Consider the following 15459-nt stretch of genomic DNA (forward strand, 5'->3'; position numbering starts at 1 on the left):
GTACAGAAAGAGCGTCTTATGAGCATTATGTTCTGTACTGCTATCTACTCTGATTCAGGCATGTGAATCTATAAAAGACACCCTAAATACTGGAGAAGAACAATCGTTACTTATCTGTAATCTGTGGTTCTCCAGTATTGGTGTCTTTCATAGATTCATATGCAACCCGCCCACCTCCCCTCAGAGGCTGGTTAGGCTATTATTCTTTGGTTCACACCTGTGTGAGAAAATCTGAGAGCCTGAGCCTCTGAGGAGAACATTCTGGTGGGTGCTGTCACCTGATTGGCTGCAGTTTGGACTGTACATAATGACTATGATAGTCATAAGTGTGGAAGTTTTTCCCTGTAACTTAGGCTACTTTACTTCCTGGTTTCATGTTACCAAGGTTTTTTGGTTATTATATGCATAATTATTGCTTTTTTATGTACCGTGGAACTCCCACTCCGACAACGGGGAATGCTTCAGGCATGTCAATCTATGAAAGACACCAATACTGGAGAACCACAGATTACAGGTAAGTAACTATTGCTCTTACCACTATCCCAGAGTGGGTAGTAAACCCAAACCTAGAGCAAAAAGTGTAACCTCAAAGCTATGAAAACTTATTTTAAAAACAATTATTAAAAAAATAAAATGATATATTTGAAACATTTTTTGTGAAGGTTAATATGGTTTACATTTCTTTGTTCAATCACAAAGATTTGTGGAGAAACTGTTTGAACAAAGATAGAAAAAATGTAATATTGTTTATATTTTATTTATCCACCACAAAGATTTTTTTTTAAATATGTATTTGTACAAAGGCAGAAAAAAAGTATATTTACATTTTGTTTGGATAATTTAGCACGCAAACCAATTGTAAAAACTAAAAATATCTATTAAATATAATATTGATACACTACTCAAAATTGAGTCTGTCTTAAGGACATTTATGGAGCACTTTTTTGTTTCAAAAGTATGTTCTTGCCCTTGAATATTGGCCGTACACGCAGACTTTCTACCTGGCCTGATGCGCGAGACCTGCTCTGAACATGTAGAAGAGGTGAATGGCGGGAGTAAATGGCTGCTTGTGCTGGTGTTTGAGGGCTGGATTTGCTTACTTGGCTTTTTTCAACTGCCCATCCTGAATGGCACGAGTGGCAACCATGATTGTGAATTGTCCTCCTGGATTGTGAATTGTCTTCCTCCATGTGTTTTTTTCGGTAAAAGGGATGTTGATTAGCCCTCTGTGCAGCAAGGTTCACCAGTCTTCTTTGAGCAGACCATATTCCACCTCGCAACTGTATGTGATGGCGTGTAGTTGCTCTGTTTTGCTGTTGCTACAGCCTTGCCAATTGACTCATGTTGTCACCAGGCCTCCATCTAATTGCCTATTGCTATGATTAAATTTGTTGAGTCATATGATTTTTTCTGTGAAGTAGCACAGGCTTCCTTCATGGCAGCAATTTGGTGAGAATTCTCTCCAATGGTGTTTGCTATAGAGGTGGTGGTGGAACCGGTTGTACTCCTCTTTGGATGATTGGCTCTACTCTGTCTGCCCCTTCATTTGGCTGTCTCAAACCCTCATCTTCCTCCTTATCGTCCCTCTCAGCCATGCACACATCTATCACACTTTAGTAAAAGGATGCTGACAAAGTGGTTGGGTAATAGACTGCTGCAGTTGTACTGGTCTCAGAAGGAGTTTGTGTAGTGGTCACAGTTCCGGAGGCAGGCTCGCTTGGTGTTTTTGTGCCAGCGATTGAGGGTACAGATGGAGTGACTGTTGGTTGGCTTTGTGCTGCTGTTGTAATAGTATCACTGGCTCATTTCACAGACTTTGCTTTTGGGAGCTTTCAAAAGGCTGGTGGTTGTGTGAATCCAATAGAGGGCTGTTCAGAGTCTTTCTATAATGGGTTTTCTTCAATGAAGAGTGTAATAACAAAATGTAATAATTCGACAACAGCAATTTTAAAACATAGCTCCAATATCTATATTAAGGGCCTGATTTCGGTGTGCCTTTTTGTTTGGTATGTGTAAACCTCTGGGTCAAAGTATGATGCTGCCCAGTATCCCTGAATCAAAAACTGGCTATAGTGCATTTTTGTTTGTCTCTGGAATGTTTGAATACCTACAGGAAACTGGAGATATCGGGTCCTTTACGTGCGCGTTTTCCCCGTTTTGGACTTCAAAAAAATGCTTACATTTTATGCTTGTTTTGAAGATGTGGAAAGTATCGGGGCAGATGGGGATTGAGGTATGAGTTGGTGGGGGTGGCATGAGTGCAGGGCAGGCTTGTGCCTCTCCTGTGTGAGTATTGGCTGCTCCCTTCAGACTGCTGCAGGTGTTAGGCATGGTCCAGAATGTAATACTGCCCCCACAGCCCCTGCCTATAGCACTTCAAATTATCGGGCCCAGCTTTTGGCGACCCAGATAATTCCGGGTCTGAGGAGACTTGTACTACAAAGTGCCCCAACACTTACTCATGGCCTTTCCCTTTGTCTCCACATATTCCAGTTCTTGCATAATTACATCTTATTATAAATACTTTTAAAGACATGCAAACATCAGTCTTGTCTTTTCAACATTTGTGTTTTGTAATAATGCATATATTTGGTGAATGAGACACACCTGGTTCCGCTACACCGCCAACTCCTGCTCCTTCTGCAGTTCCCTCAATGCTGGTTCTATTTATTATACTTTACACCTCTTCCTCCCTGGAAGTTCATTTGAATTCTGAGGCCTTTCCACCACCACCAGTGGCCTGGCTGGCCAGACTGTGCTTGAATAGCAGTCCACAAACTTGATGCGTGAGGTTCCGGAAGTATGTTTATTGCACTCTTCCACAGTCCTGGGCAGACACAGCATTTACGTTGCTGTCAATTCGTATCCATAATTCGGATCTTGTTTTGGCATGTGTCTTTGACACAAAGTAATCCATTAGCACTGCCTTCTCTTTGTACCACCTCTTCTGCAAGCACTTGTAATTCTGTCTAACAGAATTTATATTTCCTAATCCTCTAAGGAGCCATGCTTGAGAAAAAAATAAGCACACTAGATGTATGGCCCTTTGGTTTGATGAATTAGAATAGATTATACATCCACAAAATGGTTGCCACATGGAGAAAGGAATGAAGCTTGCTCTCAGGGACAAAGAGTAGATTGTTTTACACCAACTGTCTCTTCTCTCTACTGGCACTGAGTTTGAAAACAGGAAATTACACACTTCCAGTTATTATGACCTTTCTTTTTGATGCGGTGTTCCTGTGCATGAAGTGTTTTCGTAAGATTTTCCTGGCCGCTAAAATCAAATGTGGTAAAATTGCACCCGGTAAAACAGATTCTGCAGGGCATGTAAAATCCTTGTAATTGAGTGATTATGCTGCCTTCTAATGGTAAGTGTGGATGTGATTTTACTGCACCGGGTTTACCACATAGCTAGTAATCAGAAGTGAGTGTATTAATCATATACTTTTGGTAATATCAAATGGTCTTGGCTAACGCCGGACCTATAAACACAAATTAAAACCTATGGCTCAAAATGGCTGACCCAAAACCCCCTTCTCTGTACTATTTTTGTTAAGGAATTGATAACAGGAAGTCATTAAACAGCTAAAGCTGCGAGTAGCCATCCCTTCAAATGATGTAGTCCGGGCTTCTCCAACAAGTAGCTCATGAGCTACTGGTAGCTCTCCAGATACCTGTAAGTAGCTCTCTTGTGTGCAGCCCGGTGAGCTAAATTAGCAACTTTTGCTTGGTAAATTAATATATGTATACTAAAACTGAAAGGCATATATTCAAAGATGAAAACGTGTGTTTTTTCAGAGCTCATAAGTTAATATGTCAGAAAATGATTGAATTTCCAATGTATATTTTAATCTCGTATTTGAAGGCTAAAAACCAAACGGTGTTGGGGAGCACTTTTTACTAATATTAACTTTTGTTCTAGTGGCATTGCAGTGATGGTTGTTATGGTACCCATATAGAGGCATTCCACATTGACAAATCATTTTTTACAGTACTGCTGGCAGCTAATCTATGTGCACTGAGGTGATTACTGCATATGGTGGGAACTAATGTAACCTTGTCTTATGTGGTTACTATTACATTTTTAATAATATTAGTAGCTCCAGAGGACTTTCATTGAACATAAGTAGCTCTTCTTACAGAAAAGGTTGTAGACCCCTGATGTAGTCTTATGACACTGGGCAAACATGATTTTGCAGCAAGTGAGTTTTCTCACTTTTTATATTGGCTTAGTTATGTATCTTGGTTCATTGAGCCCCAAAAATACAGTTGTGGTATATTATTTGCAGTGTTTTGACATTGCGTGATAGATTAAGGGAAAAAGTGTATATAGATGAAGGGAAAAAGTGTCTAACGATACTCAGAAATTTTTTCAGACACTAGATATTGTGGGGTTTTTTCCAATGAAACTAAAACAGAATTTTTTTATGCACAAACGTTAATCCTCACACTTATTTTGGATCACGTGGCAGAGAAGATCAAATGATCGACGTATAAAGAGGAAGCTTAGACAACTGTTTTTGGAGGAGTACTGAAACTATAGAGTTAACTCGGTTATGTTAAACTACATACTCGATGAAAGGTAGTAGGGGGTCCCGCCTTGCACAAACTTAGTTTAAGGCAAAGATGGTATTGGTGACTAGTGAAGAGGGTCGAGAGAGAATAATCTGGCGAACAGCAGTACTTGGACTCTCAGCCATACCATTCGGCAAGTTCACCCCTGCTTGTACTACACACATTGTGCAATCAGGGATATTCTAACAAACCCTCTCTTTTTAGAATCCCAATGAGCGCAAGAGACATTTGAAAAATCACTTTGCGAATGAAGAGACTAGGCAGTATAGAGATGGGCAACAAGGAAGGCACAGATACCATTATTATCGGCCCCCCATCTTGAGGAGGCAATCCTGCAAGGAACAGACTGAAGCGTGGAAAAAACAGATGGTAAAGATGCCTCGAGGTGTTGCATCTGATAATTTATATATTCGAGGCATGTGTTCTGTAGATACACATGGTTTGCATACTCCTGCCATCTTGTGTTGGGTCCGGATGTTTGCAAGTTGTTTTTCTTCAAAGAAGTCTTTTCCAGTCATGAGGTAGGGTGACTCCTCCTTTCAGTGATAGTCGCATGGGCATCGACTCCATTGTTAGTTTGTTTTCTTTCCACCATCAGGTTTGGACGTGGTTTGCTGTGCTCCGGGTCGAGACCGTTCACAACCCACTGTACCAGTGTCGGTTTTGTTTCAAACGCGTTTCCCATCCTCCGCGTGTCAAAAATTGAAGAAATCTCCTGGATTGAGAGAACTCCAACCGCGGCCTTTGGGCCTAGCCCGTTGTTTTGCTTCTACTCAAACAAACACAATTGAGTAATCTGCCGATGGAACGGACTGCGTTCCAATTTTGCCCATCGATGCCACTCCACATATCCACGCACCGATCTTTGCAAATTCTGTAACCTATGCCTGTCTCCCGAGCACAAGAAAGAAGACTGTGACACCTGTCACTCATTTTGCTAGAAAAATACACTGCAAGACTGTGGGCTCGAGGGAAAGAAATGAAGCAAAAAAATATCGAAGACATCGCAGATATCTTTGGAGAAGATATTGAACAAAAAGAGATGGAAGCGTCCGCAGCGGAAGATGAGGCCTTCTCCAACCAAGACTCCAACTCCGAGCTGGAGATAGAACTGAAGTCCCGTGATGTTCCAGTCGTTCAAAGTGCCATGACTACCAAAGCCCCCTTGCCCAAAAAACACACTTTCTGTTAAACATGAGGCTTCCGGGCCACCACTGCCATCCGGCCATGGTAGGCACAAGACTCTGCTTCGAACGCCCCACCCTCTGGCTCTTCACCAAAAGCTCACGTCAAGCCTTCCACCTCGGGCTCGAGGTATGCTGAAGAAATTTTTAAAGATCTAGTAAGGGCACGTATTAAAACACCTAGGGTGGATACAAAATATAAACCCCCTCCATCTGACCCAATTTTTATTAAGGGCCGACTTCCATTAGATTCTTTAGTCTTGTCCAATGCTCATAAAAGAGCAAATTCACAAACGTCAGGTGATGCAGCACCTCCAGACAAGGAGTCCAAGCAAATAAATGCCTCAGGTAAAAGGGTGGCTGTATCATCGACCAACCATTGGCATATAACCAGCACACAAGGTCTGTTTGCTAGGTACGATAGGGCCCAGACAAAATGGAAGACTCACTCCAATATCTCCCAGAGGAGCATAAGAAAAGAGGACAAGAAATAGTACAGGAGGAAAAACTAATTTCCAATTCCTCTATTAGGTGTGCGTTAGATGCTGCTGCTCCTGCAACCAGAGCAGGTAACACTAGTATTCTCCTAAAAAGGCAGCAGTAAAACAGACGATACTTAATGCCCTATATGATAAGGAACTTCTTTTTGATCCTCAAGTGGATGATTCACTTGAAAAAATGAAAAAGGACACAGGTGAAAAAATCGATGGAAGCGCTACAGTCACCATCTAACAGAGGCTCCTTTTGCAGCCCTTTTTTATAGGGGAAGCTTAAAAAGTACCTCCACAGATGCCAACACATCTTCCTATAACCACTGAATCAATCCTCCACCTCTAGAGGATTTTCCAAAGGTGGTTACAGAGGAAACAATTTTAAAGGCCGAGGTAGAGGTACGCCAACACGTACATCTCCATCTCCCAACAAGCAGTGACATAAAAATAAATTCCCCCTGATCATCATACACCTGTGGGAGGAAGACCATCAATTTCTTCCCATTTGGCAATCAATAACATTTGACAAATGGGTGTTGGACATTCTCCAACATGGTTATTGCCTGAAGCTCACCAGCAATCCTCCCAATATTCCACCTCGCATTCACAAACTCTCTCTAGAGCACCAACTGCTCAAACAAGAAGTACAAGCTCTTCTAACAAAAGGAGCTCTAGAACCAGTTCCAATACAACACCCAGGATCGGGGTTTTATTCACTTTACTTCCTAATCCCAAAAAAGGGTGGTTCCCTACGACCAATATTAGATCTCAGTCCTGTAAACATGTGCATACTGTCAGAACACTTCCATATGGTCACACTTCAACAGGTGCTTCCTCTCATACAGCTAGGCGACAGTCAACACTAGACGTGAAGGACACGTATCTTCACATCCCTATCACCCAGCACTTCACAAATACCTCACATTTGTGGTAGCAGGAAAAAACTATCAATTCAAAGTACTCCCATACGAAGTAACTACTGCACCTAGAGTATTCACCATATGTCTAGCAGTAGTAGCAGCAGCTCGTCTAAGAAGACAACAAATTCATGTTTTCCCATATCTAGACGATTGGCTCATCAAAGCCAACACTCAAGTGTTTACAACACACTCAAATTACAATAAATCTTCATCAATTGGGATTCACAGTCAATGCGCAAAAATTCCATCTGCAACCATATCTAAGAGCTATGCTAAACACTCAAAACAGGTTAAGCTTATCCCAATGCAGTCAGAATTCACAATCTTCAGACACTGCTGCTACAATTTCAAAGCAATCCGTATCTAACAGTAAGAACTTTCATGCAACTTTTAGGGATGATGGCACCATGGTACCTCCTGCAAGATTGAACATGGGTCCTCTTCAAGAATGCTTAGCACATCAATAGAATCAATCACAGGGTCTAGTGTTGGTAGACAGCAGTACCTATTGCTCTCTGCGATCGTGTAACACACAACTTATCAAAAGACGGCCCTTTATCGACCCTGTTCCACTGATCATGCTCACAGCTGACGCATCCCTTACAGGGTGGGGTGCCCATCTACAACATCTAACAGGGTCAATGGAACACCAAACACAAGAGTCTTCACATCAACTACCCAGAGCGTCTAGCTGTTCACCTAGCGCTAAAAGCACTTCTACCTCACCTGATGGGGAAAGTTGCCCTAGTCCGGACGGACAATATGACAGCTATGTACTATGTACAAAAACAGGGGGGGGGGGGGGGGGGTCACACACTCTACAGCTATCATGCCTCTCTCAGACCATTTAACGTTGGGCAATACATCACAAAATCCAACTTCTGGCAGAACACCTTCCTGGGACAGGCAACAAATTTGCTGACCACCTCAGCAGGATGCGACAACAAGTCCACGAGTGGGAACTCCGCCCCCCAAGTCCTCCTCTCATACTTCCAAAAGTGGAGATTTCCACAAATAGATCTCTTTGCAACAGCTCAGAAGTCAAAATGCCCAAACTATGTCTCCAGGTTCCCACACCCTCTATCCAAAGGTAATGCCCTATGGATGAACTGGTCAGTGATATTTGCTTATGCTTTCCTGCCTCTCCCTCTTCTTCCATTTCTGGTTCGGAAGCTCAGGCAAACATCTCACCCTCATTTTGATAGTATAGGTCTCACATGGGCTTGTCAACCATGCTTCACCACACTACTGGAGCTTTCAGTAGTTTCACACCAGAAGCTTCACCTCAAACCTTCTTACTCAGAACCATGGAGAAATCAGACATCCAAACCTTAAGGAGCTCAACCTTGCGATTTGGCTCCTGAAGTCCTAGAAATTGGATACCTAAATATACCATCAGATTGTATGACAATTCTTAAAAAAGCAAGAAAACCTACCGCTAGAGCATGCTTTTCAGCAAAGTGGGAAAAGTTTCCTATTTATTGTAATGATCAAACAGTTGAACCAGTAGATGCTTCTATACTACAAATAATTTGTTATTCATTACATCTACAACGTGCAGGCCTTGAATATACATCCATACGCCTACACCTTGCAGCAGTGGCTGCATATCTTCGAAACAGACCGCACTTGTCTCTGTTTAAAGTACCAGTAACTAAAGCCTTTATGGGAGGACTTAAGAGTGATACCAGCAAACATTCACCTGCATGGAATCTTAATATTGTTCTAACAAGACTTATGGGTCCCCCTTTGAACCATTGCACAATTGTCCACTACAAATTGTTTCTTGGAAGGTGGCTTTTTTGATGCTATCACTTCACTAAGACACGTCTGTGAGCTTCAGGCATTAACCTTGGAAAAAACATTTTTCCAGCTGTATCGAGACAGAGTGGTTCTTCGTACTAATCCAAAGTTGATTTCAAAAGTAACCTCAGCTTTTCATACTAACAATCAGTTGTTACCTGTTTTCCTCCCTCAACCTGATTCTGTAGCTGAAAGAGCTTTACATACATTAGATGTCAAAAGAGCATTATTGTATTTTATTGACAGAACAGAAGAGTTCCGCAAAACAAAAGAACTTTTTGTTGCTTTTGCTCCCCCTCATAAACTAAAACCTTTCTCTAAATCTGGTATCTCCAGGTTATATCAAAGCCAAAAGAACGTTGTCTATACCTCCTAGAGAACATTCTACTCGTAAAATAGAGGCATCCCTGGCCTTTTTAGGTAACTTTTCTATAGCTGACATTTGTAAAGCCGCTACATGGTCTACGCCACCCACATTTACTAAACCCTATTGTGCGGCTGTATTAGCACGACAACAAGCTAATGTAGGACAGGCAGTCCTAAGAACACTTTTTCAAACTGCAACGCCCTCAGGTTAGCCATCGCTTTCGGAGGGTACTGCTACAGTCTATGCAAACAATGTGTATCTACAGCACACATGCCTCGAACTTATTATGTTCCTTACCCTGAAGGCATCTGTAATTGGCATGTAGAGCTGTAGATTCACATTTGCCCTCCGTCCTCCCTGGACATCTATGGTTGTTGCAGTTATTATTATTATTCACATTATGTACACATGGACAACTCTATACGACTCTCATTTACTCCATTCTCACCCTCTTGCGTGAAAACAGTCTAACAATGGAGTCAGTGCCCATGCACACTATCACCAAAAGGAGTCACCCTGCCTCGTCCCTGGAAAAGACTTCTTAGAAGAAAACCAACTTGCAAGCATCTGATCCCAACTGTAGATGGCAGGAGTATGCAAACCATGTGAATCTACAGTCCTACATGCCAAGAACAGATGCTTACAGGGTAAGTAGCAGAATCCTTATTAACGCCACCCAAATCCCGGGCCTCAAAATATCTGGGCGCCCTATCGGGCATACCTGGTAAAATGGTCCCCCCGAAAAATATAACCTGGATCAGACGTTTGACAAAGTGGAACTATGGACTCAGGTGTCCATTATCATCCTTCTGGAACGAAGTCATTGGAAATTACCTGGCTGTCTCTGGTACAGACTGTGTACGTTTGATGTCACCCAATGCCGTGCTACTGACAGCGCGCAAGCCATCCATTGTTAACATATTTTGAATTGTCTTTTTGTTATTCCTGATTTCTTTTGTGGCCAAGTTATTGTCTTTACTATTTCTTATTATAATGTTTGCTCATTACTGAATAAATAAAACATAAAAGAGGGCACTAGAAACAGTTAGTCACACAAACCTTACATCCATAAAAAGTCTTCAAAATGAGGATAGAGTTTACAAATTTTAATGAAGCAATCCGTTTTCCCTCATAATATTTTATGTAATCCTCTCCACAAAGTGAAATTAAGAACCAAAGGGTCAACTACCACCATCATCATGCCAGTGTGAGCTCACCCCTTTTAGGTGTTGGAATCGGGGTGTCTTTGCTACTGTGATGCAGCAATGCAGTGAATGCTTTGTACAATGGCGTGTCTGTTGGATCAGTTTCACTTCATTGGTTTAATGGAGACATTAAAATGGCTTTGAGTAGCTATGTAGCTCCATGTATTTTAAGATTTTCTAGTGCATTTTTAACATATTCATTTAGTTGAAATATAGCAAAGATAATAAAAAGAAACGAAAGTACTCCTCTAAATAAGCTTTGTTTTGTTATGACTGGATACCTTTACTTCTCTGTTGAAAGGGTGTTTGATTCCCACATATATGAACAGATATTTAATCTTAACGTAATAAAGGTGCCCATGGTGGAGAACTGATGGTGCAGGTAAGCAAATTATTATTGCTTCACATAGCAATGTCCAGTCCAGTCAAATCAGCAGGTGCAATCTCTTGGTTGTCTGCCCTACCTAGTTTATGGCATGCATGCAATAGCAAGATGATCTGTACAGTGTTAGTCCCCTGTATACAAATGGAAATTGAATAGGGAAATCAGATGCTTAGCCTGCCTTTACCTACATCATTTCTCTCTATCTCAGACAATATCTTTGTTTGAATTTTTTGTAACATCTTTTTGCCAATAATGCACTTTTCTCCCCAAAGATTTAGGAGAGAATTACTAACTGCTTCTCTGTTTTTTATCACTAGCTATCCCATCTCCATCACCAACTCTGTGTTTTCCTTCCCCATTTTCTTCACAGCGCACACCGGCCATATTTCCTTCACAACCCACCCCAGCCATTGCTCAAACCCATAAGCCCCTTTTCCTTGGCTTCTGTTAATACACCAATATGTAACTGTCCATTACCATTGTGACCATTTACCACTTTCATAAAATCAGGAAGAGCCAACCCGCTTTCTTATTCAATCAATCAAACCCCATCAGTGCCTTTTACCTGACCCAATTGACTCTTCACTTGTACGGCCAGTGCTTACTCTTTTATCTCCAAAACGAAAAATACTGAACTCTGTGCCTAGTTTTATTTAACTGACCATGATAGAGTGCCCATTCCCACATCAGGCATGCTGAAATTTATTGCTGCACCATGCCCTTTCAAAGATTCTTTAGCAATGTGCAAATCAGTCACAATCTAACCCTTTCTTACATCTCTCATAATCCGCTTCCGTACAGCCCCTGTTGCCAGTGCTTAATTTGTTCCGGTGTTTTCCGGTGCTGAGCACCGGCAGCTATTCTAAGCACTGGCACCTACTATTGAGAATCCACCACATGGTGATGCTGTGTGTGTGTGTGTAATTTTTAACCTCTTCAGTGCCCCGCCCTTTCCCCGCCCTGTGCCGGGCGTTGCATTAGCGGGCGGGGTTCATGACGAGATAGTCTCGTCATGGGCACAGCGCAACAGCGCTCCATGACGAGACTATCTCGTCATGGGCACTGAAGGGGTTAAGCAAAGTTCATTAGTGAAGTATTTAATTGTTTAATCTTAAAAACATGATGACGTTTAAACCTGAAGTTTAAAGTGGCATGTGTATTGCAGCAATTGCAGTGGACCTATGCGAAATGCCTTGGAGCCCTGGCATTTAGTTGTTTGCAAATTAAGCACTGCCTGTTGCACTTTACTGCTTTCACACGCAACACCAACTTCTCACTTACCAAACTCTGCTGTTGCCTCTCCTATGTGCCTCGCCTCCCTTCCTCTGCTTTCGATTTCTTCCTTCAGGTGTTTACTTTTTCCCTTTCCTCTAGTCCCCTCCACAACCCATTGAGGCAGTTTTAGCACAAGACAAGCTTTAAAAGCAACTATCATAATGTGTTATGTTTTGTATAGAATTGTCATGGACTTAAAAATAGTGAAACTGTATAACTGTACTTAGCCATGTGTCTACGTTCTTTGCAGGTGTCTTGAGACAATCTTCGAGGAGCCAAAGGAGAGGAATGGAGCTCTAGTAGCTGTCAGCCAGCAGAAGCGAAAGCGGGTTTTGGAGTTTCAGGATTTCACTGTACCCAGGAAAAGAAAAGCCAAGGGGAAGATGAAAGCAGTGGGTGGCTCCACTCGTGGCCGAAGGTCCACCCTGGATGGCAGTGAGGTGGATGCCCTGCTCATTCAGAAGCTGATGGACCTGGAGATCTTTTTGGCTGAGGAGGATGCTCGTGAGGCAGTGTGTGGGCACTGAGAGGGAAAAAGCCTGTGATTCCTGACTAAGCTGCAACATTGCTGGGTTTCGAAAACACATTCCCCCAGTTGGCAGGTGCATAGTAGAGCGACCAACCTCCTATTCTTCTAATTAAAAGGTGACCAGTTGATGCCTGGGCCTCTCTTTAACAAGTAATCTGATGAGTAAGAGGATTTAAGGACAAAGCTTACTTTTATCTTTCTCCACACCCTTCTTACTCCAGGGCTCATCTGGACTAATCACTAACTGGACTAATCCCATATTGTTTGAAGACAGGCATTGGGCTCTGAGTTATGGTGTCACAGAGTCTGCCTTAGTTGGCAAGTGGAGATTTTTTTCCCATGTCCTCTTTCTTGCCGACTCAACATTGTGTTCTGACTGCCTGACCCAGTGGTACTGTGATGACTTTTAACGGCTCCTGCCTAACAAGATGACCGCCTGGTGTTCATTTTAGTAGCCTTAGCCCAGTGGTGCTGGGGTTACAAACATACACACGCACCAAGGAGCCTTTGAGGATCCCCACTGGAAAACAAATTGCACTTGTATATTTTGTAGTTTGCTGTTTATAGGAAACTTAATCTTACAGAAACACAATATTAATAATATTTTTTTTTATTTTGCATTGAAATCAAGGGCCATTTTAAAATATGTGTGTGCTCGCCGATAAGTGTGCGCTCGCTGTTGAGAGAATTATTGAGGGCAGGGGATGTGATTACCTTCTCAGGTATGCTACAGGACAGGTGAATGTCCATCTTCCTTCCATTCTTTTGTTGTGAATTTTGTTCTGTTCTACTCCTTACGTGTACTTGGAAGGTTTTGTCCATGTGGCTAGACTATACGTATTCACACATCGCTATTCTTGCAGATGAGAGACCCTGCCCTCTATATAATGATCATGTGCTTGTTGTATGTTTAGAATTCAGTTGGTTGCTGAAGTGTTCTTTACTTAAATGATTCTAATTTGCTTTGCAAAACTTTGATTATAGATCTGAAATATTTGGTGGGATTTATTTAGAAAGGTGTCTGCTGGACAGACCCTTTCATTCCAAAAGGAACTGTGTTGCACCCTGGGATAGTTCCCATGCAAATAGGTCAGTGCAACACAAGGTTCTGTTTAACTTGGTCCCACTGATACCATTCCTCTTATTGGGCCCCTCGGCTGTGCTTAGGGGATCCTTTCCCTTTCTATAACATTACCTGTGCGATAAAGTGAGACCGATTTACTACTGGGTGGGTGAATCCATTTATTCCAAGAATAATCTTGTTGACCAACTTGCAGTACTGCTTCCATAATTCTACATGTCTACAACTGCTGACTGTATGTGAATAAACACTAGTAGAATAAACGTTATTCCTTGAAGGAACAGGATGAAGGCCCAAGGTCTGAAGGAGCACTGTGATGAATCTTAATGAATTTTGTAGTAGTTGTTCAGTGTCTTCTCCAGGCTTGTTTTAGAGAACTGTCACATAGGGTATGGGATCCATTTCGAGTGATGGTCAGCCTAGCAACAGCAGGTGGCTGTCCTTGCTCCTATCAGGAGCAGGGTTTTCCTGTATCAAATGTATATCTCTGAAAGATAAACCTGTTGTCCTTTCTCCATTTATATCATCCTCTTTAAGGCAGGGGGCTGACCTTTTCTGTACCTTCCAGCCAACTCAATATATTTTATAAGCCTGCCTCTTTAAACTGAGAAAGGCATGCTCCTAATTATAGAAGCGTAGTGCACATGATGTATGTATCCAAAGGTGCAATCTGCCGTCATCTCAGTGGCTGCCATTAAGGCCCTCTGAACAACTGTTGCTTTACGTTGACAGATTTCTTTGATTTATTCTGACTAGGAGCAGGGAACGCTGGTCCCTGCATGTGCTATTGGCTGCTCCCTTACTAATTAAACTGAAGGGCTGTACCACAATTCTAAAAGCTAACATAAAGCATGTTATTGCAGGTACTCCGTATTCGCCCTATCCCTTCCCCACCCAGTAAAGAAGGAACAGGAAAGGCGTTCCTGAGCGCTCTTTGCCTGCATGGGTCCACATTATCGCACCAACTACTTTAGAAACCATTTTTAGGACTTTGTGATGTGCCCCTAAACATGCAGCTGCCCATATTTTTACTGCTTGAGTGCATCTAATATTCCATTGTACTTGTGTTTTGTTTTAATTTATATAAATAAAAAATATTTTTTTTTGCATTTCTGTGTATTCGTGTACTTGCAACGACTTTAAGTGTGAAATGTTTGACAACCAATTGGTTCTCTGCTCTGGACTCCATTTGCTCCTCAGATCATACTCAGGATGTAGCATCAGAGATGTGTTCATAGTTGGTTTAAACAGAAATGGAACATAATAGGACCGAGCAGGGGTTGGGAGTAAAAAGAGACTGAAGAAGATAATTGGTTGTGATGAGAAAATTAGGCTTATCGAAAGCTTGAGAAGTCTAACAAGATGCAAAGAGAGAAGGCTGTGAAGAGACTGAACACACATAATAGCTGAGGAGTATATTGAGATTATTGCGAAGAACCAAGATTTCAATTGATAATGCCAAGTAAAGAAAATTAACTGGCAATTGAGAGGATCATTTAGTGAATTGAGAAGAGATAGCAAATGTTAAAAGGGAAAGAACCATGGATAGGTTTAAGGACAATATGAAGAAAATGTAATAGAATGGACATCACTGGGAATGTTAAAGTTAGCAGGAAATTACTTAAGCATTTTTAGTGGTGG

The 15459-nt window shown here is 41.8% G+C and overlaps 1 protein-coding gene across 1 annotated transcript in view; it reads left to right on the plus strand.

The window, feature by feature from the left end:
- Positions 1-14927, plus strand: part of PRR14L (proline rich 14 like) — a 405768-nt gene extending 390841 nt beyond the window's left edge. Inside the window, exon 9 of the mRNA XM_085636172.1 lies at positions 12459-14927. Coding sequence (XP_085492298.1) covers positions 12459-12735 — 277 coding nt within the window. The 3' untranslated portion in view covers positions 12736-14927. The remainder of the gene's footprint in view (positions 1-12458) is intronic.
- The last annotated feature ends 532 nt before the right edge of the window (positions 14928-15459 follow it).

Source organism: Triturus cristatus, chromosome 11, assembly GCF_964204655.1.
Source record: "Triturus cristatus chromosome 11, aTriCri1.1, whole genome shotgun sequence".
NCBI classification, from domain to species: domain Eukaryota; kingdom Metazoa; phylum Chordata; class Amphibia; order Caudata; family Salamandridae; genus Triturus; species Triturus cristatus.